Genomic DNA, 27,523 nt, shown 5'->3' on the forward strand with positions numbered 1-27,523 from the left:
TTTCCCTGCAAGTCTAGCATATTTGTTTATATGCTGAATTATTTCAGTTTAGTGAAACATTTGGAAGATTATTATATAGTGTAGATTGTGACACTTTAGAACTTAGCAAATTGGTTTTAATTCACGTTAATAAGAATGCCAAAGACTGGATTTTTTTATGTGCTATTATTTTTCTCATTGTAAAAGTGGCACCACAGTGTAGGACTAAGAAACTCTATTTCACTTCCTGCTGGAACAGTGCAACCACTGTTAGTGATAAAACTCTATCTCAGTCCTATAGGGTCTCTGCTCATGAATCTAAAGCTGGGAAGAGTTTCCACAGAGATACAGAAGCGAACCCTTAATGGGGGGTAGCTTAACATACCTATTATCCTTTCTGCTGGCCACCCTTCTCTGCTACACTGGGGAGAAAGACTTTCTCACCAAGTGCTGCTAAAAGGGTAAGTCCACCTGCTGGTCTCTTTCTCCATTACATCTTAGGGCAGTTACACTGCTGCCCCTTTCAACCATCTTCTGTACCTCCCATGGAGCTCACCAGATAGGAGTGTGGGGGTATGTATCTTGCTGAAGAAATCAATAGTGATTGATATATTTGTGGCAGAGCCCATATCAGCCAAGAATACCGAATAATCTAGACGTTCAGTATTCAGTACCGTAGCCATGTCATTTAAGTAAATAAAATAAAAAGTTTGGTTCCTCTGTTGTGCTAACCACATTTCATGTGCTTAATAGCCACATGTAGCTAGTCACTAATATACTGGACAGTGCAGAATAGAACATTTTCATCATTACAGGAAGTTCCATCAGGCTATCATTTGTAATTATAAGCTGAAAATGAAACATGGTCTTAAATTATGAAGAGATTCAACAGTTTCAAAGCAAAAAAGTCAGTGCCATAATTATTAAAACATTAAATATTTTTATTTCATAATTTCATTGAAATCCAAGGAGATACCCCATTGATTAAACAAGAATAGTATGTTTTACAAAAGAAACAATCTCAAACAAGAAAGTTCTTGGGAATTAAAACAAACCAAAAAATCAAAATAAAAAAATTTGTGTATTAATGATCAGATTAAATATAGCTGAAAAATGTATTTATGTATCAGAAGTCAAGCTAAAGTAATTCTCCCAGAATTCCTAGGAAAAAGAAAAAAATAAAATAATGACATGCCAGGAATGATAGAAGTAGATATAAAAGAAAATGATCCTAAACTGAAGAAAGATCCTATGAGTTCACCAAGTTCCAGAAAAAATAATGAAAAACTAACATCTAGGGGAGACCTGGCTAAAATTCAAGAATTCTAAGGAAAGAGAATCAAACTGGCATCAGGCTTCTTATCTGGACTTCTAATTGCTAGAACGGAACAGAATAGTATTTACAGACTTCTGTTTGGAAGCCCTGGTGGCAGAGTGGTTAAGTGCTACCGCTGCTAACCAAAGGGTCGGCAGTTCAAAGCTGCCAGGCACTCTTTGGAAACTCTATGGGGCAGTTCTACTCTGTCCTATAGGGTCGCTACGAGTTGCAATCAACTCGACGGCACTCGGTTTTTTTTGGTTGGAGGGGAAAAGATTGTGGCATTAGAATTTTATATGCAGTGAAATTGTTGGGTATGTTGGATTGTATAATGTCACGACAGAGATATTTTCAAATATGGAAAGCTTGGAAATATACTACCCATGTAACCTTTCTAGAAAAAAACACTCAAGGAAATACTTGAGACAAGTAGAAGATGAAAGAAATTCAAAAGAAAACAGCGTATACAAGAAAGAGCAATAAGTTAAGACTATGCAACTGTTGATAATATCATCATGAGATTTATTAAATAAAGGATACCTGAGATAGAGGAAGGCTAATGTAAAAAGTTTTAGTCTATTCTAGATTCAGTAAAATCTGGAAGGAGTCAAAAGCTTTCAATAATTATTTTGTTATGTATTAGTATTGGGGGGGCAAGCCATAGATCATGTTTATCTTTATATTTGTATTATATTTCATATAAACAAAAGAATATATGTGATGTTTTCTTTTAAAAACCACCATTCAGCTTAAGACAGAGATAATTTTCAATACCTTTGTAGCCTCTGGGAAAAGGGTAACCATTCTTCTGAATTACATATTTGTAATTCTCTTGTTTTATGTCCCCTCCCATGTACAATGCAAATATCCTTAATATGTGTTTTATGTTTTTGAAGTTAAAAATAAATCTTATCATAGATGTTCTTCTGTGAGTTGGTGTGTTTACTCCATTTTTTGGTTTTGAGACTCATCTGTATTCATGTATTAGCTGTAATTCATCCTTTTTCAAATGAACAGGACACAATTTATAGTTATTTCAGGGGCTTAGCTGTGAAAACACTGCTGCTTTGAGTATTCTTATAGGAGTATCCTGTACATGTGGAAGAGGTTCTCAAGGTATATGTCTAGGAGTAGAGCAGCTGGGTTACAGGGCCCGTGCATCTTTAACTTTTCAAGATACTTTCTGTTTCTCCCCTACAGATTTACATTCCCTACAGATTTACACTGCCAACAACATGAGATAAAAGTTCCTTGTCAACACTTGGTACTGTCTATTTTTTTTTTAATCTGGATGGGTATAAAATGGTATCTCACTGTGGTATTAATTATTAATAAGTTTGAGGATCTTGTCTCTTTTTTGAAGTGCCTGTTGTTGACTTTGCCCATTTTTCTGTTGGTCTTTTTATTATTGATTTGTAGGAGATCTTTATTTATCCTGTAAACCAATCTTTTGTCAGATTATATATATTGTATATATTTTCTCCCTACCTATCCTTTCACTGTTTATGATGGACAGAAGTTTTATATTTTTGCGTTTATGTTTTCCTTTCATCCTCCAAATTTTTGTTTTCCTTTAGGACCCCAGAGTCATAAAGTTATGTGATTATGATAGTTTCTATGATTTTTATGTTTTGCTTTTCACATTTGTCTTTGATACACCACTAATTGACTTCTCTGGGTAATGTTTACAAGGGATCTAATTTGTGTATGGAAAAATAGCTGTCCCAGCCCAGCACCATTCATTGACAAGTCATTTTCCCTCTGATCTGCAGTGCCACCTCTGTTGTATATCAAGTTTCTAGGTAGGCTTAGGTCTGTTTCTGAGCTCTCTATTCTGCTGACTGGTTCATTTGTCTATCCCTAAACCAAGTTCCCTCAGTTTTATTCCTCAGAAGTTTTTCTTTTTTTCAAAAATTTTCACATTTGTCCATTAATCTTAGCATTTGAAACAGTGCCTGACACATAATAGAAATTCTTTAAATACAGACAGTCCCCAAGTTACAAATGAGATCTGTTACTCAGTGTGCCTTTACGTCAGATTAGTACGTAATCTGAAACAAGCGTATGGTTCTTTGTGTGTGTGTGTGTGTGATATATGTTTATTCATAAAATCATAGAGTTTGCACTAGATAAAAAGCCACTTCCGTTACCTGTTAAAAGAGTCATGTAATCGCTCTTCAGGAGTATCTTAATGTTCTTTCTCTTCCACGTAAGTTTTAGAAATAGTTCTGACAAGTTCACTGCGAACCCTTTGGCTATTTTGATTAGAAATGAATTGAATCTATACATCTGCTTGGGGAGAAGTTCCGTCTTTATGGTGATGTCTTTCCGTCCGGGACCATAATCTGTCTCCATTATTTAGGTCTCCTTTAATGCTTTTTCCTTTGTCATCATGTTCTTTGGTTTTGGTATCAAGGTTATACTGGCTTCATTAGATGAGTTGTGAAATGTCCCTAACTTTTTATCTTCTGCAGAAATTTATGTAAGAATGGAATTAGTTTTTCTTTAAACTTTTGTAGAACTTTGTCTATAAAACCACCTGGGCCTGATGTGCTCTATTTGTTTCTTCTTGAATCAGTGTTTCTAAGATATTTTTCTAGAAATACGTCCACTTTAAGTTTGCAAATATATAGGCAAAAAAGATTTTTTAAATGTTCTCTTGTTAGTTTTTAAATCTCTGCTGTATTTGGGGCTTGTTCCCTTTTTTTCATTAATTACGTTTCCTACTTCAGGCCAGAGATTTGCTAATTATATTATTCTTTTCCACGTTTAGCTTTTTTTTCTTTCTTTCTTGTGTCTTATTTTCTGTTTTAATTTCATTTTTATAATTGTCTACTTTTGCATGTTTATTTTGCTGTTCTTTTTCTAATGTCTTAAGTTGTACCTTTAGCCATTGATTTTCAGCCTTTTTTTATTTTCGTATGTAAGTATTTCTGGCTATAAATTGTTCTTTAGGTAACATCTTAATTGTACCTCAGAAATTTTGATATATTTTCATTATCATTCATTTCTAAGTGTTTTAAAATTTCAATTATTAGTTCTTCTTTGGCCCACTAATTATTTCAAAGCATTTTTTAAAATTTCTACACATAAATTTTTTTATTATTAATTTTATTCCAATGTAGTGAGAAAATTGGTCAGTATGAGACCCAGTTTTTTTAGTAGTTGAAATTTCCATTGTTCTCGAGAAAAATATGTGTTCTTTCATTGGTGTGTCCATTGAATATGACCATTAAATCAAGTATATTAATTGTGCTGTTCAAATCTAACGTGACTTTGCTAATATTTTTGTATGCATGACTCACTGACTCCTGAAATAAGTATACTGACATTTCCGTCTCTGATGATAAGTTTAATTTCATCTTGTAGTTGTGTCAGTATTTGCTTCGTTTACTTTGCGGGCTATTTTATTGCATGCATTTAAGTTTAGAATTATTAGATTCTACTTGGTAATTGAACTTTTTGTCATTACAGTATTTAGTGACCAATTTTATCCTTAAAACCTTTTTTCTTAAAGTCTATATTTTTCTGATATTAATATGACTACCCTAGCTTTCTGTCCTTGTTTTTGCTACCTTTATGTGTTTTTATGTTTTAGATGTATCTCTGTATGTAGTATATAAATGGACTGGAAAAAAAAAATCCATGCTGACTGTGGGGACAGAATATGTTCTTTATAAGAGAAGCTCTTGTTATTTGTTGAGACTTGCTTTGTGGCCTAGTCTGTGGTCAATTTTGGTAAATCTTTTTGTGCTTGTAGAAAAATTATACTCCCTATTGTTTGGTTGAAAGTTATTTGTGTCCATAATATTATTTATTCCATTGTCCAAGTCTCCTACATCTTTATTAATTTTTTGACTGCTTGATCTATTCATTACTGAGAGAGGTATGTAAGAAGTCTGATTCTAAATTTGTCATTTTCTCTTTGTGTTTGTCAGTTTTCTGTATGTTATATTGCATTCTAGTTCAAATTTGATTATTTAGACTGCATTGTTATTTTTATCATTAAGTGACCTACTTTATCCTTAGTAATGCTTTTTTCATTAAAATCTATGTTATCTGATATTAGTAGTAATGTCAGCTTTTCTTTTTTTTTAGTGTTTGCATACTATATATTTTCCAATCTGGCTATTTTTGGTTAACTTGTGTGTCATTATGATTTAGGTGTATGTTTTATAAATGGCATATAGTGAGTTTTTAAAATTCAAACCTCCAAATATTATCTAAGGGACATGTTTGTTGCGTTTATGTTTATTGTTTGGTACATTTATCGTGATTATGGATGTATTAGGTTTATTTCTACTATCTTATTTTTGTTTGTCATTTTACTTACAATACCTTTACTTCCCCCCCTCTCCCGCCCCAATCTTCTATCTGGATTTAATGAGCTCTTTTATCCACCCTTTTCCCCGCTTCTTAGAAGGGAAATGATAATTCTATTCTCTTAGAAGTTATCTCTAAATTGTTAACAGGCATACCAGACTTGAAAAAACTAGTATCTCCATCCTGCTTCTAAAAAGCCAGGAATTCAGAATGCTTGAGTTGTGGTAACTTCCTCCCAGCTTATATATTATTAATTCTTTGGAAGCACCTCGTTTTTATACCACTTAAATTAAGTATTATTATTGTTGTGTTTTTATTTACATAGCACTTTCTTTGCTTACGTTACTTCTGATATTCTACTCCTTCCGTTAGGGCTCAGTGTCTTTCTTCCAGAAATGTCTTTTATTTATTCTTTCATGGAGGACCCGTAAGTGATTCTTTCCATATTTTTTTGTTTCTTTGCCTAAAAATATGTCTTGTTTTTCTCCTTGCTTTGACTGAATTCTGTTGCATTTAGAATTCCAGATTGGTATTTTTCTTTCATAACTGTGAAGTTAGCATTCACTCATTTATTTAACAAGTATTTTTTGCTCACTGGGTACTAGGGATTCAATACTGGATAAAGCATACCAAGAAAATCCAAAAAATCCCTGCCTTCATTATGCCTACATTCTAATGGGAGCAGAGGGCGAGGGGAACTGACAATAAACAACACAGTTAAGTAAAATGTGTAATGTGGTAGTGGTAATGCTAAGGAGAGACAAAAATCAAGAAAGGGGACTAGGGAGTTTTGGAAATAGGAGGGAGATAACAATTTCAGGTAGAATGGCCAGAAAAAGTGACCTTTGAACAAAGACCTGAAGGGGGTGAAATATAAAGTGATCTGGGGAAAGAGAATTCTTGGCAAAGGAAGTGGTAACTGCAAACTAATGCCTGAGGTTGGGCTGCACCTACCATGTTTGAGAAATAACAAGGAAGTCAGTGTGGCCAGAACAAAGTAAAGAGGGAGAACTAAGCCGGATATGAGGTCATAAAGGTAAGGGGTGAGGGTGTTGAACTCAGATCTTTTAAGGCTTTGAGGTCCATTTTTCAACTTAGATTTTTCTCCTTAATTAAAATGGGAGCCATTGGAATGCTTTTGTAGAGGAGTGACATAACCTGATGTGAATTTTATTAGGATTGATTTGGTGATTGTATAAACTAAAGGGGGCAAAGGCAGAAGCATGGAAACAAACTGAGAAGCTACTGCAGTAATCTAATTGAGACATCAGTGTAGCTTGGACCAGGATAGCAGTAGTGGATGTAATGGGAAGTGGTTGGGTTCTGGATATATTTTCAAGGCAAAGTTAAGGGTTAATAGGATTTGCTAACAGACAAGATGTGGGGTGAGAGAAAAAAAGAGGAATGGAGGATGATCCTCAGTTTTTCAGGCTGAGCTACCAGAAAAGTTGAGTTGCCACTTAACTGAGATGGGGATGATTATACAACGGAGCAGTGGGCTAACTGTGAGAAGTGTGTTAACAGGTAAGTGAAGATGTTGTGTATTCAGTTGAATCTATGATTCTGGAGTTCAGAATAGAAGTCTGATCTGGAATATAAATTTTGGAGTCCTCTGTGTTTAGATGGTGGTACTTAAAACAAGGAACGTGGATGGCACAAGCGATTGGCAATCAGCTGCTAATCTAAAGATTTTTGGTTCAAATCCACCCAGTGACTCCATGGAAGAATGGCCTGGTCATTGCTCCTGTAAAAATTATAGACAACTATGCTGAGTGAAATCCATCAATCACAAAAGGACAAATATTTTATGAGACTGCTACTGTCAAAACACATGAAAAGGTTTACACACAAAAAAGAAACAATCTTTACATCCAAACTCCCTGAGGGACCAAATTCCTGGGCTGAGGGCTATGGGGACCATGGTCTAGGGGAACATCTAGCTCAATTACCATAGAAGTTTATATAGAAAACGTTTTACATTCTACTTTGGTGAATACCATCTGGGGCTTTAAAACCTGTGAGCAGCCATCTAAGATACAACACTGGTCTCACCCCTTCAGGAGCAAGGGAGAATGAAGAAAACTAAAGATACAATGGAAAGATTAGTCCACAGTACTAATAGACCACATCTACCACGGCCTCCCCCAGATTGGGTCCAGTGCAACTAGATGGTACCTGGCTACCACCACCAACTCCTTTGACAGGGATCACAATAGAGGGTCCCAGACAGTGCTGAAGGAAAACGTAGAACAAAATTCTAACTCACAAAAAACTACCAGACTTACTGTTCTGACAGAGACTGGAGAAACCCTGAGAGTATGCCACCAAACACCCTTTTAGCTTAGGAATGAAGTCATTCCTGAGGTTCACCCTTCAGCCAAAGATTAGGCAGACCCATAAAATAAACAAGACTAAAGGGGCACACCAACCCAGGGGCAAGGCCTAGAAGGCAGGAGGGAACAGGAAAGTTGGTAGTAGGGAACCCTAGATTGAGAATGAAGAGTGTTGATATGTCATGCGGTTGTTAAACAGTGTCATAAAACAATGTGTTTAGTAACTGTTTAATGAGAAACTAGTTTCTTCTGTAATCCTTCATATAAAGTAGAATTACAAAATAAAAATAGAGAAAAAAAATTATAGCCAAGAAAATCCTATGGAGCAGTTCGACTCTGTAACACATGGGATCACTGTGAGTCAGGGGCTTACTCGATGGCAGCTTACAACAATAAAACCCAAAAACCAAATCTGTTGTGATACAGTAGATCCCGACTCTGGGGACCCCACATCACTCAAAAGATGAAACTGGGTGAGGTCCCCCATGGATCAAGGGCAGGTAGACAATAGAAGCGGTCTAAGAACCGAGTCCCAAGGCACTCTGTCTTAGTTATCTACTCCTGCTATAACAGAAGTACTGCATAGGTGGCTTTAAGAACAGAAATTTATTTTCACAATTTCAGAGGCTATAAGGCTGAATTCAGAGCACGGGCTCAAGGGCAGGGATCTGTCTCGCTGTCCACTCCTCAAAAAGGTTCTTGGCAATTACATGGCATGTATCTTCCCCTCCATTTGTGCTCGCCTCCTTGCTGGCTTAATCTGCTCTTCTATATCTCCAAAGTAAATGAAACAAAAACCAAGCCCACTGCCCTGGAGTTGGTTGCTATGAGACATCTCAAAACCGATTGACATAAAACACATCCTACACTAGTACTGCCTCATTAACAAAGAAAACCCATTCCCAAATGGGATTATATTCACAGGTATAAAGAACCCAATGCAAAACCCACTGCTGTTGAGGAGATTCTGACTCACCGTGATGCTATAGGACAGTGTAGAACTGTCCCATACGGTTTCCAGGGCAGTAAATCTTTACAGAAGTAGACTGGCACATCTTTCTCCCACAGAGCGGGTGATGGGTTCGAACCACCAAACTTTCAGTTAGCTGCCAACTGTTTAACCATTGTGCCACCAGGGCTGTTCAACAACACATCAGTTTGGGGGCTTGCATGTTGTTGTGATGCTGGAGGCTATGCCACTGGTATTCAAATACCAGCAGGGCCAGCCATGGCAGACACATTTCAGTCAAGCTTCCAGGCTAAGACAGACTAGGAAGAAGGCTCTGATGGTCTATTTTGAAAAGAATTAGCCAGTGAAAACCGTAGGAATAGCAGTGGAACATTGTCTGATATAATGCTGGGAAATGAGCTCCTCAGGTTGGAAGGAACTCAAGACACAACGGGGGAAGAGCTGCCTCCTCAAAATAGAATCAACCTTAATGATATCGATGGAGTCATGCGTTCAGGACCTTCATTTCCTGATGTGGCATGACTCAGAAGAAACAGCTGTAAACATCCTTTATGAATAGGAATGTGGAATGTATAAAGTATGAATCTGGGAAAATTGCTAATCATCAAAAATGAAATAGAGGGAGCGGGGCCAAGATGGCAGAATAGACAGATACTTCCAGCGAGCCCTCCTACAACAAAGACCCAAAAAAACAAGTGAAACGAGTATCTTTCCGATAAGCTAGGAGCCCTGAACATCAAAGACCAAGTTAGAAAATGAACTGAGCAGCAAGTGGAGGAAGAGGAGGTTCAGAAGTGGAGAGGAATTACCAGGCCTGAATTGCCGGGAGCCCTCAGACATCATTCCTGGGAGCTGCTGCAGTGGTCTGGTAGTAGCATTCAGATGCAGTTTCCTCAGGGAGAAGAAGACAGCCGCACAGCCTACTCACACCTCCGGAACCAGAGAATAACGGTGCTCTCGGCAAAAGCTAAGTACTTGCATATGTTTTACTGCACCCCGCCTCCCCCCCCTCCCCGCCCCCAAGGCAGCTTCAGCAGCTGGTGATTTCCCTGGGCCTGAGATAGGCCCTGTTGAGCACCTGTAGCCATCCTCATGGCCTTGGAGGGTTTCCGGATAAGTAAAGCATTATTGAAAAAGAAGAACAAAGTGGGAGGCCTCACTCTACCTAATTTTAGAACCTATTATACTGCCGGAAAGCCTGGTGGCATAGTGGCTAAGTTCTACGGCTGCTAACCAAAGGGTCAGCAGTTCAAATCTGCCAGGCGCTCCTTAGAAACTCAATGGGGCAGTTCTTCTCTGTCCTATAGGGTCACTATGAGTCAGAACTGACTCCATGGCGATGGGTTTTTGTTTTTTTTAATATACCACCACAGTAGTCAAAACAGCCTGGTTCTAGTACAACAACAGATCATAGACCAATGAAACAGAATTGTGAATCCAGATATAAATCCATACACATATGAGTAGCTGATATTTGACAAAGGCCCAAAGTCAGTTAAATGGGGGAAAAGACAGTCTTTTTAACAAATGGTGCTGGCATAACTGGATAGCCATCTGCAAAAAAATGAAGAAAGACACATACCTCACACCATGCACAAAAAATAACTCAAAATGAATCAAAGACCTAAATATAAAATCTAAAACAATAAAGATCATGGAAGAAAAAACTGGGACAGCATTAGGAGCCCGAATACATGGCATAAACAGTATACAAACCATTACTAACAATGCAGAAGAGAAACTAGATAAATGGGAGCTCCTAAAAATAACACACCTATGCTTATCCAAAGACGTCACCAAAAGAGCAAAAAGATTACCTACAGACTGGGAAAAAGTTTTTAGCTATGACATTTCTGATCAGCACCTGATCTCTAAAATCTACATGATACTGCAAAAACTCAACTACAAAAAGACGAATAACCCAATTAAAAAGTTGGTGAAGGATATGAACAGGCACTTCACTAAAGAAGACATTCAGGTAGCTAACAGATATATGAGGAAATGCTCATGATCATTAGCCATTAGAGAAGTGCAAATCAAAACTACAATGAGATTCCATCTCACTCCAACAAGGTTGGCATTAATCCAAAAAACACAAAGTAATGTCAGAGAGGTTGTGGAGAGACTGGAACACTTATACGCTTTTGGTGGGATAGTTAAATGGAACAACCACTTTGGAAATCAATTAGGCACCTCCTAAAAAAAGCTAGAAATAGAACTACCGTACGATCCAGCAATCCCACTCCTTGGAATATATCCTAGAGAAATAAGAGCCTTTACACGAACAGATATATGCGTACCCATGTTCACTGCAGCACTGTTTACAACAGCAAAAAGATGGAAGCAACCAAGGTGTCCATCAACAGATGAATGGATATATAAACTATGGTATATTCACACAATGGAATACTACATATTGATAAAGAACAGTGAGGAATCTGTGAAACATTTCATAACATGGAGGAATGTGGAAGGCATTATGCTGAGTGAAATCAGTCAGCTGCAAAAAGACAAATATTGTATAAGTCCACTATTATAACAACTTGTAAAATAGTTTAAACAGAGAAAAAAATATGCTTTGATGGTTACGAGAGTGGGGAGGAAGGAAGGATGGGTGAGGGGTATCCACTAATTAGATAGTTCATAAGAACTACTTTAGGTGACGGGAATGACAACACACAGTGAAGGAGAGGTTAGCACAACTGGACTAAACCAAAAGCAAAGAAGTTTCCTGAATAAACTGAACTCTTCGAAGGCCAGCATAGCAGTGGCAGGGTTTTGGGGACCACGGTTTCAGGGGACATCAAAGTCAATTGGCATAATAAAATCTGTTAAGAAAACATTCTTCATCCCACCTTGGAAAGTTGCATCTGGGTTCTTAAATGCTACCAAGGGGCGATCTAAGATGCCTCAATTGGTCTCAACCCACCTGAAGCAAAGGAGAATGAAGAACACCAAAGACACAAGTTAATTATGCCCCCAAGAGACAGAAAGGGCCAAATAAACCAGAGACTACATCAGCCTGAGACTAGAACAACTAGATGGTGCCCGGCTACAAGGGATGACTGCCCTGACAGGGAACACAACAGAGAACCCCTGAGGGAGTAGGAGAGCAGTGGGATGCAGACCCCAAATTCTCATAAAATGGCCAGACTTAATGGTCTGACTGAGACAGAAGCACCCCGGTGGTCATGGTCCCCAAACCTTCTGCTAGCCCAAGATAGGAACCATTCCGAAGCCAACTCTTCAGACAGGGATTGGACTGGACAATGGGATAGAAAATGGTACCGGTGAAGAATGAGCTTCTTGGATCAAGTAGACAAGTGAGACTATGTTGGCATCTCCTGTCTGGAGAGGAAATGAGAGGGCAGAGGAGGTAAGAAGCTGGCCAAATAGATATGAAAAGAGATAGCAGAGGGAAGGAGTGTGCTCTCTCATTAGGGAGAGAACAATTAGGTGTATATAGCAAGGTATATATAAATTTTTGTATGAGAGACTGACTTGATTTGTAAACTTTCACTTAAAGCACAATAAAAATTTAAAAAATGAAATGGAGCATATTAACATGGATATCCTAGGCATTATGACCTGAAATGCACTGGTATTGGCCATTTTGAATCGGACAGTCATCTAGTGCTGCCATAACAGAAGTACCATAAGTGGATGGCTTTAACAAAGAGAAATATATTTTCTCACAGTCTGGTAGGTTACAAGTCCAAATACAGGCATCAGCTCCAGAGGAAGTCTTTCTTTCTGTGTCAGCTCTGGAGGAAGGTCTTTGTCCTCAATCTTCCCCTGGTCAAGGACCTTTTCAGGCAAAGGGACCTCATGTCCAAAGGATGTGCTCTGCTCCTGGTGCTGCTTTCTTGGTGGTATGAGGTCCCCAACTCTTTGCTTGCTTCCCTTTCATCTCTTGAGAAATAAAAGGTGGTGCAGGCCACACCCCAGGGAAACTTCCTTTACTTTGGATTGGGGAGGTGACCTGAATAAGGGTGGTGTTACAATCCCACCCTAATCCTCTCTACATAAAATTACAATCACAAAATGGAGGACAACCACACAGTACTAAGAATCATGGTACCCAACTGACACATATTTTTGGGGGGACACAATTCAATCCATGACAGACAGTCATATGGTCTACTGTGCAAGGAATGACAACTTGAAGAGGAATAACATTGCATTGATCGTCAAAAAGAACATTTCAAGATCTATCCTGAAGGACAATGCTGTCAGTGATGGGAAAATATCCATACACCTACAAGGATGATCATTTAATATGGCTATTACTCAAATTTATGCACAAACCACTAAGGCCAAAGATAAAGAAACTGAAGATTTTTACTAGCTTCTGCAGTCTGAAATTGATCAAACATGCAATCAGGATGCATTGATAATTAGTAGTGATTGGAATGTGAAAGCTGGATAGAAAGAAGACTGATTGGTAGTTGGAAAATACAGCCTTGGTGATAGAAACGGTATGGGAGATCACATGACAGAATTTTGCAAGACCAGTGAGTTCTTCATTGCAAATACCTTTTTTTCACGAACATGAACAGTGACTATACAAGTGGACCTCGCCAGGGAGAATACAGAGGAATCAAATCAACTGCATCTGTGGTAAGCTCAAAATCGTCAGTCAGAACAAGGCCAGGGGCCAGACCACCAACTGCTCATATGCAAGTTCAAGTTGAAACTAAAGAAAATTAAAACAAGTCCACAAGATCAAATCCTACCTGAATTTAGGGACCATCCGAAGAATAGATTTTGAAGCTTTTAACACTAACGTCAAATGACTAGAGGAGTTGTAGAAGGACATCATACATGAAGACAGCAGGTCATTAAAAAGACAGGAAAGAAAGAAAACACCAAAATGAATGTCAGAGGAGGCTCTGAAACTTGCTCTTGAACATCAAGTAGCTAAAGTGAAAGCAAGAGCTGAATAGATTTCAAAGGGTGCCTTGAGAATGCAAAATAAATTATTACAGTGACATGTGCAAAGACCTGGAGGTAGAAAACCAAAATGAAAGAACACTTGGCATTTCTCAAGCTGTAAGAACTGAAGAAAAAATTCAAGCCTCAAGTTGCAATATTGAAGAATGCTACAGGGAAAATACTAAACAGCACAGGAAGGTTTTTCTTCTTTTTATTTTTTAAAAAAGAATAAAGGAATACATAGTCATTATAAATAAAAAAAGAATTGGTTGACATTCAACCAATTCAGGCAGTAGCAAATGATCAGGAACCGATGGTACTGAAGGAAGAAGTCCAAACTGCACCAAAGGCATTGGCAAAAAACAAGGCTCCAGGAACTAATGGAATACCAATTGAGATGTTTCAACAAACAGATGCAGCGCTGGAGGTGCTCACTCATCTATGCCTCAAAATTCAGAAGACAGCTACCTGCTGACTGACTGGAAGAGATCGGTATTATGCCTAGTCCCAAGAAAGATGATCCAACCAAATGCAGAAATTATTGAACAATATCATTAATATCACAAGCAAGTAAAATTTTGCTGAAGATCTTTCAAAAGCAGCTGCAGCAGTATATTGATGGGGAACTGCCAGAAATTCAAGCTGGATTCAGAAGAGCATATGGAACAAGGGATATCATTGCTGATGTCACACAGATCCTGGCTGAAAGCAGAAAATACCAGAAAGATGTTTGCCCGTGTTTTACTGACTATGCAAAGGCATTCGAGTGTTTGGATCATAACAATTATGGATAAAATTGCAAAGAATGGGAATTCCACAACACTTAATTGTGGTCATGCGGAACCGGTACCTAGACCAAGAGGCAGTGGTTCAACTGAACGAGGGGATATCGCATGGTTTAAAGTCAGGAAGGATGTGCGTCAGGGTTGTATCCTTTCACAATACCTATTCAATCTGTATACTAAGAAAATAACCCGAGAAATTGGACTATATGGATAAGAACGCAGCATCATGAGTGGAAGACTCATTAAGAACCTTCGATATGCAGATGACACAGCCTTTCTTGCTAAAAGTGAAGAGGACTTGAAGCACTTACTGATGAAGATGAAAAACCACAGCCTAGAGTATGGATTACACCACAAAAGAAAGAAAACAAAAATCCTCACAACTGACCAATAAACATCATCGTGATAAATGGAGAAAAGATTGAATTTGTCAAGGATTTCATTTTACTTGAATCCACAATCAACACCCATGGAAGCAACAGTCAGGAAATCAAACCACTCATGGCATTGGGCAAATCTGCTGCAAAAGACTTCTTAAAATGTTAAAAAGCAAAGATGTCATCCTGAGGAGTCAGGTGCTTCTGATTCAAGCCATGATATTTTCAATAACCTCATAGGCATGCAAATACTGGACAGTGAGTAAGGAAGACAGAAGAAGAATTGATGCCTTTGAATTATGGTGTTGGTAAAGAATATTGAATATATTCCATGTACTGCCGGAAAAATGAACAAATCCATCTTGGAAGTAAAGCCAAAATGTTCTCAGAAGTGAGGTCGGGGAGACTTTGTTTCAAGTACTTTGGACATGTTATCAGGAGACTGGTCCCTGGAGAAGGACATCATGGTTGATAGAGGATCAGAAAAAAGGAAAACCCTCAACGAGATGGACTGACACAGTGGCTGAATGGCAGCGATTGTGAGAATGGCGCAGTACTGGGCAGTCTTTCGTTCTGTTGTACTTGGGGTCGCTATGAGAATCAACTTGACGACAGCTAACAACAACACATTTTCGAAGTGTGGCCAATGTTTATACAATAAAACCTCCGAAAGCTGGAACCTGTGCGAGTAAAAACCTGTCAGAAAAGGAAAACTCAATTATTTTCCACTAATGGAGAGGAATAGAAAACCAGTAAGACTGCAGCCTGTCAAAGGTGGAAAACTTGGGAGACCTGGCTGTCGTCGTGTTCTGGCTGTATCTGTGTGTTTTTCCTCATTATAATGGACCTCAACTATGTTCAATTTAGGTAAAGGTAAAAATATCTCTAATTTGGAAGAACGCCATTCTAAATGAGTAAAATATCTGAATAAAAAAACAATTTATTCCATAGAGAGATCATGATGTGACTGCTTGTCAATAAATGATTATTTTCAAACTAGTGTATCACGTAGCTGTATATGTGCTTCTGAATTTTAAATCGCTTATTCTTTGAAATTTCTCCCTAAAGCTTTGTTCTTTTCTCCTGTCTCTAGAACAAAGGAAAATTAAGTTAAACTTTCCTTGAATAAGGTTCTCAATTGATGGGCTTGAAATAACCATGAATAACATACTGCAGTTATTTCAGCCTTCTGGTAATTTAACCAGCTCCCTGTGTCACTTAATTTGTGTGGGACTCTGACAAACATGCAGAGCACTAACATCTTACATTAAGGTGCTGCTGTTTCTCCATTTTGAAGCAAATTAAACACACTGTAATAACCAAAGTTTGAATTTAAATGAGCCGTTTACATAAATAGCATATTTTTTGAAATTCGTAGTTATATTGTGGGCATGAGTGTACAACGATTTTTTCTTGTTGTTATAGTTATAAAATCAGGACGTGGCCTGTTTCAGAATTCTCTACAACCTTCTTTTTCTTGCCTTGCAGCCATTAGGCCCCAGGGAAGAATTCTGGAGCCCGGTATCACCTCAGTTGTTAGCGGCCATGGAGTCAATTCCTACTTAAAGCAAACTCATGTAACACACTAGAACTGCCCCCATGGGGTTTTATTGGTGTGATCTTTAAGGAAGCAGATCGCCAGGCCTTTCTCTGTCAGAGTGGGAAGGTGGATTGGAACCACCATCATTTTGGTTAGCAGCAGAACACTTAACCCTTTGTGCCACCAAAAACAAACAAAGGAGTGCCTGGTGAATCTGAACTGCTGATCTTTCCGTTAGCAGCTATAGCTCTTAACCACTACACGACCAGGGTTTTCTTTGCACCCTCAGGGCCAGCAGAATTCTACATTCTGCAAGTGGTGAGGCTGTGACTGGTGAAGCACTTCCAGTTTTAGTCAGGATTGACCAAGGAGCTGAGGACAGGAAGGAAGCCAAGGGGGAATAATGGGTGCAGACGGGCGCTCACTTGTCCTTCAAGTACCTGGCAGATGCTCTGTTAGTGCAAGTCGATGAAAAAGTACCAGGAAGTGACATATGAGTGAGGGAGCAGTGGGTTCTAGACTGGGAGCTACTGATAACCAGCTCTGTGACCTTGGCAAGCCGACCTCCCTGGGCCTTAGTGTTGGGCTGTGAAAGGAGGAGGCCTGGCTGAGATCAGGGATCGCAGCTAGCCACCGTGATACCACAAGTGGCTTTCATGTCTGACTTGTCAAAGACAAGAGTCTGCCACCCCAGGCCGCCCACTCTAGGACATGCTAGCACCTGCCTAGGATCTAGACTTCTGAATACTGCCTTTTCCTACATTTCTACTTGTCTTACTGACTGCCCTCCCACTTGCCAGATCAACCCATTGTCCCAGTTCCACATACAAACACTTTACAGATGTTTTTCCATAGAACCATAATATTATGATTAGCTTTGCCTCATATTATAAACAGGAATTAGTGACTAACTGCTGGCTTCCCCTAGCCTCCTAATAAAAGAAGTTTGTTTGATCTCTACTTAAACTTACTGCAATGCTTTTTTCCAGTGAAAGAACATACTTGCAAAGTTTTAAATTTGTCACAATAGATTGGGAAGCGTACAGGTGTATGTGGATCTCAAAAGTAGATAGGAAAGGTGTTGGTGTGAGCGAGGGGGTGCTGGTAAAGTCCTTGGGGTGTTGTTGAAGAGATAGAGGTGCTGAAGGGATTCATAAACAAAACCTCCTGGATCCAGGGAGGATTTTAGGGGAAAAGCAGTCGCCATGTATCCTCCACCTCCAGGTCTGGCAGGCTTTTTGTGGGTCTTGCACACATCTTCTATGTTTTGCGTCAGAACTCACTTCAGTAGCTTTTTAATGTGTCTGTCATCAAGCCACTGTATTCAAGACTGGGGCGGTGTGTGTGTCCAGGGTCTCTTCACACAGGAGGGTCTCACCGCTGTGCTGGCCCATACCTGTGAGAAATACTGTGCCACTCTTCTAATGATACTACATCAGTTTGCTTCTTATGGCATTCAGAACGCACAAAAATAATCTTCCATGAATTATAACAGATGATGCCAACAATTGCTTGGACTTGTCAATTTCATCCAACAGACTAAACCACTCAAATGCAAATGCATATTTATATATTTGGAGTTAAGGGCAACATAGAAACCGAAATTTGTTCAAACATTTATTTAATAGAGTCTTTTGGAACATGTTTATTTCCCTTACAAAGGAAACAGAAGAAACCTGCACATTACAGCAATACCTGCCCCTCTGTCTCCATGAGAACATGTTTCTACCTGCACAAGAACAGGAAATCTGGCTCTCTCGTCTGTGAAGAACTGGTCTCCAAATGCCCAGTGCACCTCAGAGTACAATTTAAAAACAGATACTTTAGCAAAAATGTGATTTGACTCAAATGGATTATTAAAATTTATAAAAGAATTTGACTCAAATACCTATAAACTAGGCTGTTTTTACAACTAGACCTTAAAGTTATTGGGTCATCCCAGTATCAAAGTGTGTACCAAAGTGACCTTTAGGGATGGTAAAACCTTATTATTATTTCTGTTAACACAGGACTAGTCCATGAAATAAAATTCAATTTCAACTTATGATTAGGTATTGAAGCATAATTTAAGCAGGAATTAATTTTCTTTACACTCATATGTAACTCCATTTTTAGTTTTAAATAAATTCAAACTATCCTCATCAAAAAGATTTTAGATACAAAAATGGAGTGCTTATAAACTCAAGCTCGTAACTTTTAAATTCTCCCAAATAAAATATTTAATGCAGAATTTATTGTCTTGCATGCTTAGTTGATTTTCATTCAATTTTAATGTTTCCTAAGAATTTTTATTTTCTAGAATACTACACATTCATAGAACATCTTTATAATGAAAGGTTGTCACTAATCTTTTTCCACAAAAATAGTTGCTTAAACCTTTATACCAATTTGCTTTTATTTTCTATAAATATTTTAACAAAGTTGTTCAGTATCAAAATGCTGAACAGAATAAATTAATTCTGAATAGAATAAATTAATTCATGCAGTCAAAATACTAAAATGTCTAGCAAAAGTTCGTTGTTTAATAAATGAAAAGTGCATCATTTAATAAGTGATACGTCCTGTCATTAACTATCTGTACCTTCAGTAGGTGGATAAAATCAGAGAAAACCAAAGTATATAGCTCCTGTAAAGATCTGACTTCAAATAGCACTGGATATTGAATTAGATATCATGCAACCAGCATAAAATATGGCTTGTTGGCTAAGGGGATAACAAATATTAGTTCAAAACTTCGGTATTCTAAATGCACTTATTTAGTGAGCAGTTATCCCAATGAAAGGTAATGTCAATGAAAGTAAAAATGAGCTTTTAAACATGACACAGCAACTATAAAAACTAAAACTGCTAAATGTAGGTCCAATAATATTACAGTTTATATTATCTTCTTTTGAGGATGAGTTTAAAATACAATTTCAGAACTATAGAAATACTAAGAGTCAGAAATATTTCTTCTAAGTTTTACTTCTTTCTGAAGGAATGAATTTCCAAAATAGTTTTATAATATAAATGCTTTCCTTTTAAAAAGCCATTATTCTTGCAAAAGATCAAGAACAAGGTGAAATCACTTGCTGTCCTACCCCCTCCAACCACCCAATATATATTTAAGTGCCATAACCAACTCAACGGCACTGGCTTATGATATGGAAGCTACTACATTTAGTAATAAATTGATGTAATATTAGCAGCTTAAAGAACATATGACTATATTTCACATTGAGTCTTTCAAAAAGAAGTATATATGTATAAGCCAATCAATCACACTTTATCATTTAGTTAGACTGAGATTTCAGTTCTTTTCTTTAAATGTTCTAAGCTCTATCTGCATTGGAAAATCAAATCAAATCAAAAGTCTTGATTTTATTCAGGCAGCCTCCCTTCCTCATCATAACATGAACATGAAAGTGAGTTAAACATTCTCCTTTCAACTGAGAAACTGAATGGATTAGATCTTTGGGTGTGGGTTCAATTAAGTTCAAGTATTCACCACAGTTGAATTCATTCTTTTTTCCTTAGGTAAAGATAATTATTAAAGTACTTGAGAAAAATAAATAAAGGCAATAATAGCTAAATCTATGATTCTATATTTGGGTTGCAAGGACCAATGCAAAAGCAAATACATACACACACACACACACAAAGCAAAAACAAAGCAAAAAAGAGTCACTAAGCATTTATACTCACATAAGGCAATAATATTGATAATCAGAACACTTGTGATTAAATTATCTTAAAATTTTTTCTGGCCTCTAGGAAAGATAGAAATGCGTACCATTAAAAATGCTGATTAAGCAAACACTGGTGTAAACTGAGTAAAACATTAATTCTGATAGTTTTGTATTAGTTTCATTAAGAAGAGGCCTACCTTAGGAGCATGAGAAATCCTTATTGCATGAGACTTTCGTACCAATGATGTTGGGTTCTGAAATCAGGGGAGATTTTATAAATAGAAATGCAGTCGATTCTCATTATTCACAGCAGTTACATTCTGTGAAGTCACTACAAACAGTGAATTAGCAAACACTGAATCACTGCTCCTAGAGGAATACGGCATTAGTTTCCTGCAAGCCTCTGGTCACAACAGCATCTCAACTTATCAATACATGACCTTGCTTTATGTGTGCTTCTGCTTAGAGACACTTTAATATATATATTGTTGATTCATTAACATTTAACTCATACCCAGTAGTACTGTAACTCATGCCTGAACGAGGATTATCTAACACATTTATTTTCTCCTTAAGGCAAATCACAGACTTCCTGGGTATAGAAACACTGGACAGCATTTCAACTTAGGGGCCGTTTTAAACATCAAAATCACAAAAAAACACCCCACAAAAAACATGGCAAAATACTGTGAAAAAGAACACTGTTTATTGTATGAGAGCTGAAACAAGAACGCAGAGCCCTCAGCTGGTAATACACGTTAGGCAATTCAATTTTTTTTTGGCACTCTGTGCATATCTGTGAGTAACTATGAAAGCATGGCAATTATTAATTTTAGAGTTTAAAAAAAAAACCATTTGCTGTGCAGTCAACGCCAGCTGATGTTTACCAACCCTAGACTTGTCAGAGCAGAATTGTGCTCCACAGGGTTTTCAATGGCTGGTTTTTTGGAAGTAGACAGCCAGGACCTTCTTCTGAGGCACCGCTGGGTATACCTGAATCGCCATCCTTTGGGTTACCAGCCAAGTGCTTCAACTATCTGCACAACCCAGGGACTCTGATTTTAGGGTTACAAATACATTTTAGCAAGTAGGTGAATTTATGAGTATGGAATCTGTGAAAAATGAGGACCAACTGCAATATAATTTTCACAGAAAAAGTACAAGGGAGGTAGATAGGGACAGCAGTGTTAAAGCTTTTTTCTTAATGATTCCTCCTATTGGCCTAAATAGTGATATATCAGCATGCATTTTGAGAGGTCATTCACCTCTTAAGGAGATTTATAGGATCTGTCTTAAGACTTACTACAAAATAAAAAGTCAATAATTTGACAAAATGCTAAAAGCAGAAAGAATGTGACATCTCAAAAAAAACTTAAAATGCATGAAGTATTTTCCATGACTAAGCAAAGTAAATATTCCCAAAATGAGTAAATTATATCATCAATAATAGATGACTGCATATCTGAAATGAAACATACATCAGGCCTAGTAGCCTAAGAAAAACAACATTTCAACAATTCAGAAATCAAACCCTACACGGGTATTGACAGTCATGGTAAGAAACAAGTACAGTACAACAAAATGTTGAGAGCTATTTATAGGTTTATAAGCAGTTCCCATTCTTTCAACAGAATTAATGACATAAAACCAAGTGCAGTGGATTATCATAGTCATCTTTTCACAGAGAAAAATACCAATGCGAGTTAACCGGTTTCTGAAAAGAATTCACCACTGTATTTATAAATTTTAATTTAAACCTTAAAATGCAGAAGAAAAGCAGAAAAGAAATCTTGAAATAAAAACTAAGTTTTTCTTTTCTAAGTTAAAAAAAAAGACACTGAAACTCTGAATAATACTTATGATTAGTAAACACAAAAAGATGCCAAAAATTCATCCTATCAGCAGATATAAATGCTGTTATAATGAAGTTTGCTTATCAATATCCCACTTTTTAATCAAATTCTCAATCATGAGGCAGACTTCCAGTTGCTTTCTTTTGTCTGATAAGGCAAGATGTCTTGACGTAGATGCACTTACTCCATTATATTTCTAATCACCTGTATGATATTTATTACATCTAAAACAATAAAACTACCAATCCAGGAATAGCGGGTTAGCAATCCAAGCCTGAGGTAGGCATCTGTTCCATACACACTATATATGCAGTAATAAAACGTAGGTATCACAGCAGTCCACAGGATGACAAACATCTCTGTCCTGAATATTCCACTAATGATGTAAGCCTCAGAAGACTCAGAATACCTGAGAGTTTTAACGAACCATCTGGAAAAAAAAATTACAGAAACATATTTATTCTGCATCTCTGAGGATTAACCATTTCAATGTTAGTTTTTAAAACTCAGTGAACATCCCCTATGATCAGAAACATGGCAAGGGTGTCCTGATTCATTAATCCTATTCAGTATTGTAGTGGAAGTCCTAACAAGTGCAATAAGACAAGAAAATGAAATAACATGTATACAGATTGAGAAGGAAGAAATAAAACAATCTATATTTGCAGATGACATAAGTGTCTATGTAGAAAACCAGAAAGGATCTACAAAAAATATAAAACGTAATATCCTGGAAGTAACAGCTAGTACAGCGAGGTCGCACGATACAAGGTCAGTATAGAAAAGTCAGTTGGTTTCTTATATACAAGGAGTGAGCAGTTGGAAGAGGAAATCAAGAAAAATATCATTTACAATAGCATTAAAAAATAAACTACTCAGGTATGCATTTAATAAATTACGTACAGCATCCACATGCAGAAAACTGCAAACACTGATTAATAATCAAAAGCCAAACCAAACCCAGTGCCATTGAGTCGATTCCGACTCGTAAAGACAGTCTAAATATATGGACAGATACTTGCATTCATGGATTTCAAATGTAAATATTGTTAGAATTTCAGTTCTCCTCAGCTAGATCTATAGATTCAATGCAATCCCAAACAAAATCCCAGCAATATTTTTTTTACCATCAAATCTAAATCCATTGCAATTGAGTCAATTCCGACTCATAGCGACCCTATAAAAAAAAAAATAGGGAGAGTAGAATTACCCCATAGTGTTTCCAAAGAGCTTTTGGTGGATTTGAACGGCCAATCTTTTGGTCCTCAGCTGGTAGCTCTTAACCACTGCACCACCAGGGCTCCTTTTTTTTAAAACATATATTGAAAAAACTGATTCTAAAATTTATATGGGAAGGCAAAGGACCCAGATTAGCCAAGACAATACTAGAAAAGAATAAAGTTCTACCCACTTTCAAGATCTAATATAAAGTTATTTTATTCAAGACATCATATTAATGGAAAAAAATTGAAAAATAGATTAGTGGAACTGAACAAAGAATCTAGAAACAGACCCACACAAGTATATTCAACTGATTTTTGACAAAAGTATAAATGCAATTCAATTGAGAAATACCAATTTAATAGTCTTTACAATAAACAGTGCTGGAGAAATTGGATGTTCTCATAGATTGACTTGTGTCCCCCCAAAATAGGTCAACTTGGCTAGGTCATGATTCCCAGTATTGTATGACTGTCTACCATTTTGTTATCTGATGTGATTTCCAGATGTGCTGTAAATCCTATCAATATGATGTTAACGAGATGGATTAGTGGCAGTTATATTGATGAAATCTACAAGATTAGATAGTGTCTTAAACCAGTCTCTTTTGAGATATAAAAGAGAGAAGTGATCAGAGGAACAAGGGGACCTCATACCACCAAGAAAGCAGTGCTGGAAGCAGTGTGTGTCCTTTGGACCCAGGGTTCCTGTACAGAGGAGCTCCTAATCCAGAGGAAGATTGATGAGAAAGACCTTCCACAGCTGATGGAAGAGAAAGCCTTCCCCTGGACCTAATACCCTGCATTTGGACTTGTAGCCTACTAGACTGTGAGGAAATAAATTTCTTTGTTAAAGCCATCCACTTGTGGTATTTCTGTTATAGCAGCACTAGATGACTAAGACAGAATTTGGTACCAGGAGTGGGGCACTGCTTTAACAGGTACCTAAAATGTGGAAGCGGTTTTGAAACTGTGAATGGATAAAGGACAGCCAGCAACAGAGAAGCAGCAGCAACAGAGGACCTGCAGCAGGAAAGCAGCAGCAGAAGCACAGAACTGACAGCAGCCTAACTAGGAGACCAGTGCCAGACAACGATGGAGCCAAATCACAAGGGAGAGAGAGATGAGTGCCCGTGTGCAGGAGGCTTCCTGGCCAAATGGGGTGCCTCTCGAACACTTATCGGTGGAGCTTGACTTGCCTACGCATGGAGCAAGAGAGCTGAGTGTCTTCCAGTTAAAGTTTACTGGTAGACTGGGGTGCCTCTAGAAACTTATTGGTGGAGCTACAGAGCTTTGGAATACTTGCTCCAGCAGGACAGATGCAGGCATGAGGCCCAAGGAGCAGAGAGGCCAAGAAACCAGGATGCAGAAGCTGAAGAGACAAGGAACACAGGAAGCTGAGCTGCCTCAGTCTGCCAAGGCATGGCGTTGATCTATCGGGCTTCAAAGGATGGAGCCAGGGCCTCTGGTGATTCTAAGGGTGTAGTCACTACTCAGATGGACTAGGATAATGGTGCACTAAATCTGAGGGAGCAGAGTTGCCATCCCAGTGGCCCTGGAAGGTGGAGCTGAAGCCCAGAGCCTATGGGCCTCCACTCAGAATCTAGAGAGTACAGCCAATACTTAGAGTCTGGAGGGCAAGGCCACTGTGTGAATGGTCTCAGAGAACAAAGAATTATTTTCAACTCTTGAGAGTTAATGTACTATATTCTGCAGACTTACTTTGTGCCTGTTATCCCTTCTTTCCCTGCAATTTCTCCCATTTGTAATGGAAACGTCTAGCTTGTGCCTTTTCTGCCATCGTACTTTGGAAGCTGATCATTTGTATTTTAGATTTCACAGACGAAGAGGAATTTTTGGGTTATGGACTTGGAGTTGATTTAAGATTTTTGCTATGATATGATGGGGTAAATGTGTCCCCCCAAAATATCCGTCAGCTTAGCTAGGTCATGATTCCCCATATTGTATGATCGTCTACTATTTTGTCATCTGATGTGATTTCCCTGTGTTATAAATCTTATCATTCTGATGTTAACCAGATGGATTAGTGGAAGTGATATCGATGAGATCTACAAGATTAGTGCCTTAAGCTAATCTCTTTCGAGATATAAAAGAGAAGAGTGAGCAGAGACAAGGGGACCTCATACCACCAAGAAATCAGTGCTGGGAGCAGAGCTCATCCTATTCATCTGAGGTTCTTGCTAGGAGAAGCTCCTCGTTCAGGGGAAGATTGATGAGAAGGACCTTCCTCCAGAGCCAACAGAGAGAGAATGCCTTTGCCTAGAGGTGACGCCCTGAATTTCAACTTCTAGCCTACTAGACTGTAAGAAAATTAATTTCTCTGTGTTAAGGCCATCTACTTGTGTTATTTTTGTTATAGCAGCACTAGATGATTAAGACAGATGTCCATATGCAAAAAACAAAAGAACAACAACAACAAAAATGAATCAAGGAAGTGAGCTCACACCTTACACAAAAAATTAACTCAGAATGGGTCATAAACCTAATTGTGAAATGAAAAACTATAAAACCTCTAGGGGAAAATATGCATGATCTTGGGTTTGGTGATATTTTAGAATCAACATAAAATCAACATCCATGGAAGAAAATTTTGATAAATTAAAACTTGCTCTGTGAAAGACACTGTTAAGAAAATGAAAAGACAACCACAGATTGGAATAAAATATTTATAAAACAGACACTGATAAAGTACTTGAATTCAGAATATATAAAGAACTCTTAAAACTCAATAACACAAATAATCCAATTAAAACATGGGCAAAAGACCTAAACAAATACCTCATCAAGGACAATATATAGGTCAAAAATAAGTATATGAAAAGATGCTTAGGACTTTTTTAGACTATCATGCTGAGATACTTTTTAAATCTTGAATGGAAACTATCCCGAGATCACCTTTGAGCAGAATAACAGATTGGCACACAAAATAAAGGATACTACCCTTGAGTATGGGGCTCCATTAAAAAAACATCTATATGAGACCAAAAGGTCAACAATTACTCTAAAGTAAACAGAAGAAGACAAGAGGGGTGAGGAAGCTAGAGTACTGGAAACAGAACAACCAGAACGCAATCAATGAGAATGCTGACACATACAAAAAATGTAACTAATGTCACTGAACAGCTCATGCAGAAATTGTATGATGGGAACCTAATTTGCTATGTAAACTTTCATTGAAAACACAATGAAATTTAAAAAAAAAAAAAAAGATGCTCAACATCATTTATCATTATAAGGAAATGAAAATGAAAACAATGATGAGATACCACTATATACCAATTTCAATAGCTAAAATCCAAACAACTGACATTATCAACTGCTAACCAGGAAGTGGAGCAACAGGAATGCTCATTCACTGCCAGTGGTAATACAAAATGGTACAGTCACTTTAGAAGACAGTTTGGCAGTTATAAAGTTAAACGAATTCATAACACACAATCCAGCAATCATGTGTCTATTTTTTCAAATAAATTGAATACACATCCACATAAAAACCTTCATGCAAATGTTTAGAAAAGCTTAATTCATAACTGCCAAAACATGGAAGGAACCAACATGTCTTTCAATAGGTGAATGGATAACCAGGTTGTAGTACATCCAGAAAATGGAATATTATTCAGCAATAAAAAGAAATGAATTATCAAGCCATGAAAAGGCATGGATCAATCTGAAATACATACTGTTAAATGCAAGAAGCCAGTCTGAAAATGCTACCTATTGTATCATTCCATTTATATGACATTCTGGGGAAAAAAAAAAAAAAAAACTATAAAGGCAGAAAACACATCAGTGGTTCCCGGAGGTTCAAGGAGAATGAATGAATAGGTGAAGCACAGATGATATCTGAGGGCAGGAAATACCACAGTGCTAGCTACATGACATTAAGCATTTGTCAAAACCCATAAAACTTTGTGTCACAGAGTGACTGTTATCCAAACTTCTAAAAATCAATTAGGAGATTGGGGGATGCCAGGATGGAATGGGAACTGTGACAAAGAATCTAACTTGTGTTACAAATGTATGATATAACTTCATTGAAACAGGTGGGGTATAAAAAGTACTCTCCTATGCAATTTTGAAAGTGAATAGAGACTGTAAGACTAAAGAAACCGTATTTAAGACACTGTACTGAAGTTGGTAAAATTTCTCATGCTGGTTGTCATGGATTGAATTGTGTTCCCCAAAAATATCTGTCAATTTA

At 37.6% G+C, this 27,523-nt stretch overlaps 1 protein-coding gene across 2 annotated transcripts in view; it reads left to right on the top strand.

Annotated features, from left to right (window-relative positions):
- The window catches only part of LOC111752889 (UDP-N-acetylglucosamine transferase subunit ALG14 homolog), a 363,040-nt gene that overhangs the window by 284,190 nt on the left and 51,327 nt on the right, over nt 1-27,523 (top strand). Inside the window, exon 5 of one of the 2 annotated variants that reach the window (XM_064282231.1) lies at nt 18,223-18,753. The exons of the other annotated variant lie outside the window; for it this stretch is intronic. Coding sequence (XP_064138301.1) covers nt 18,223-18,327 — 105 coding nt within the window. The 3' untranslated portion in view covers nt 18,328-18,753. Of the gene's footprint in view, nt 1-18,222; nt 18,754-27,523 lie in introns of those variants that run through there. 2 annotated transcript variants of the gene reach the window in all.

Source organism: Loxodonta africana, chromosome 3 (genome assembly GCF_030014295.1).
Source record: "Loxodonta africana isolate mLoxAfr1 chromosome 3, mLoxAfr1.hap2, whole genome shotgun sequence".
NCBI classification, from domain to species: Eukaryota; Metazoa; Chordata; class Mammalia; order Proboscidea; family Elephantidae; genus Loxodonta; species Loxodonta africana.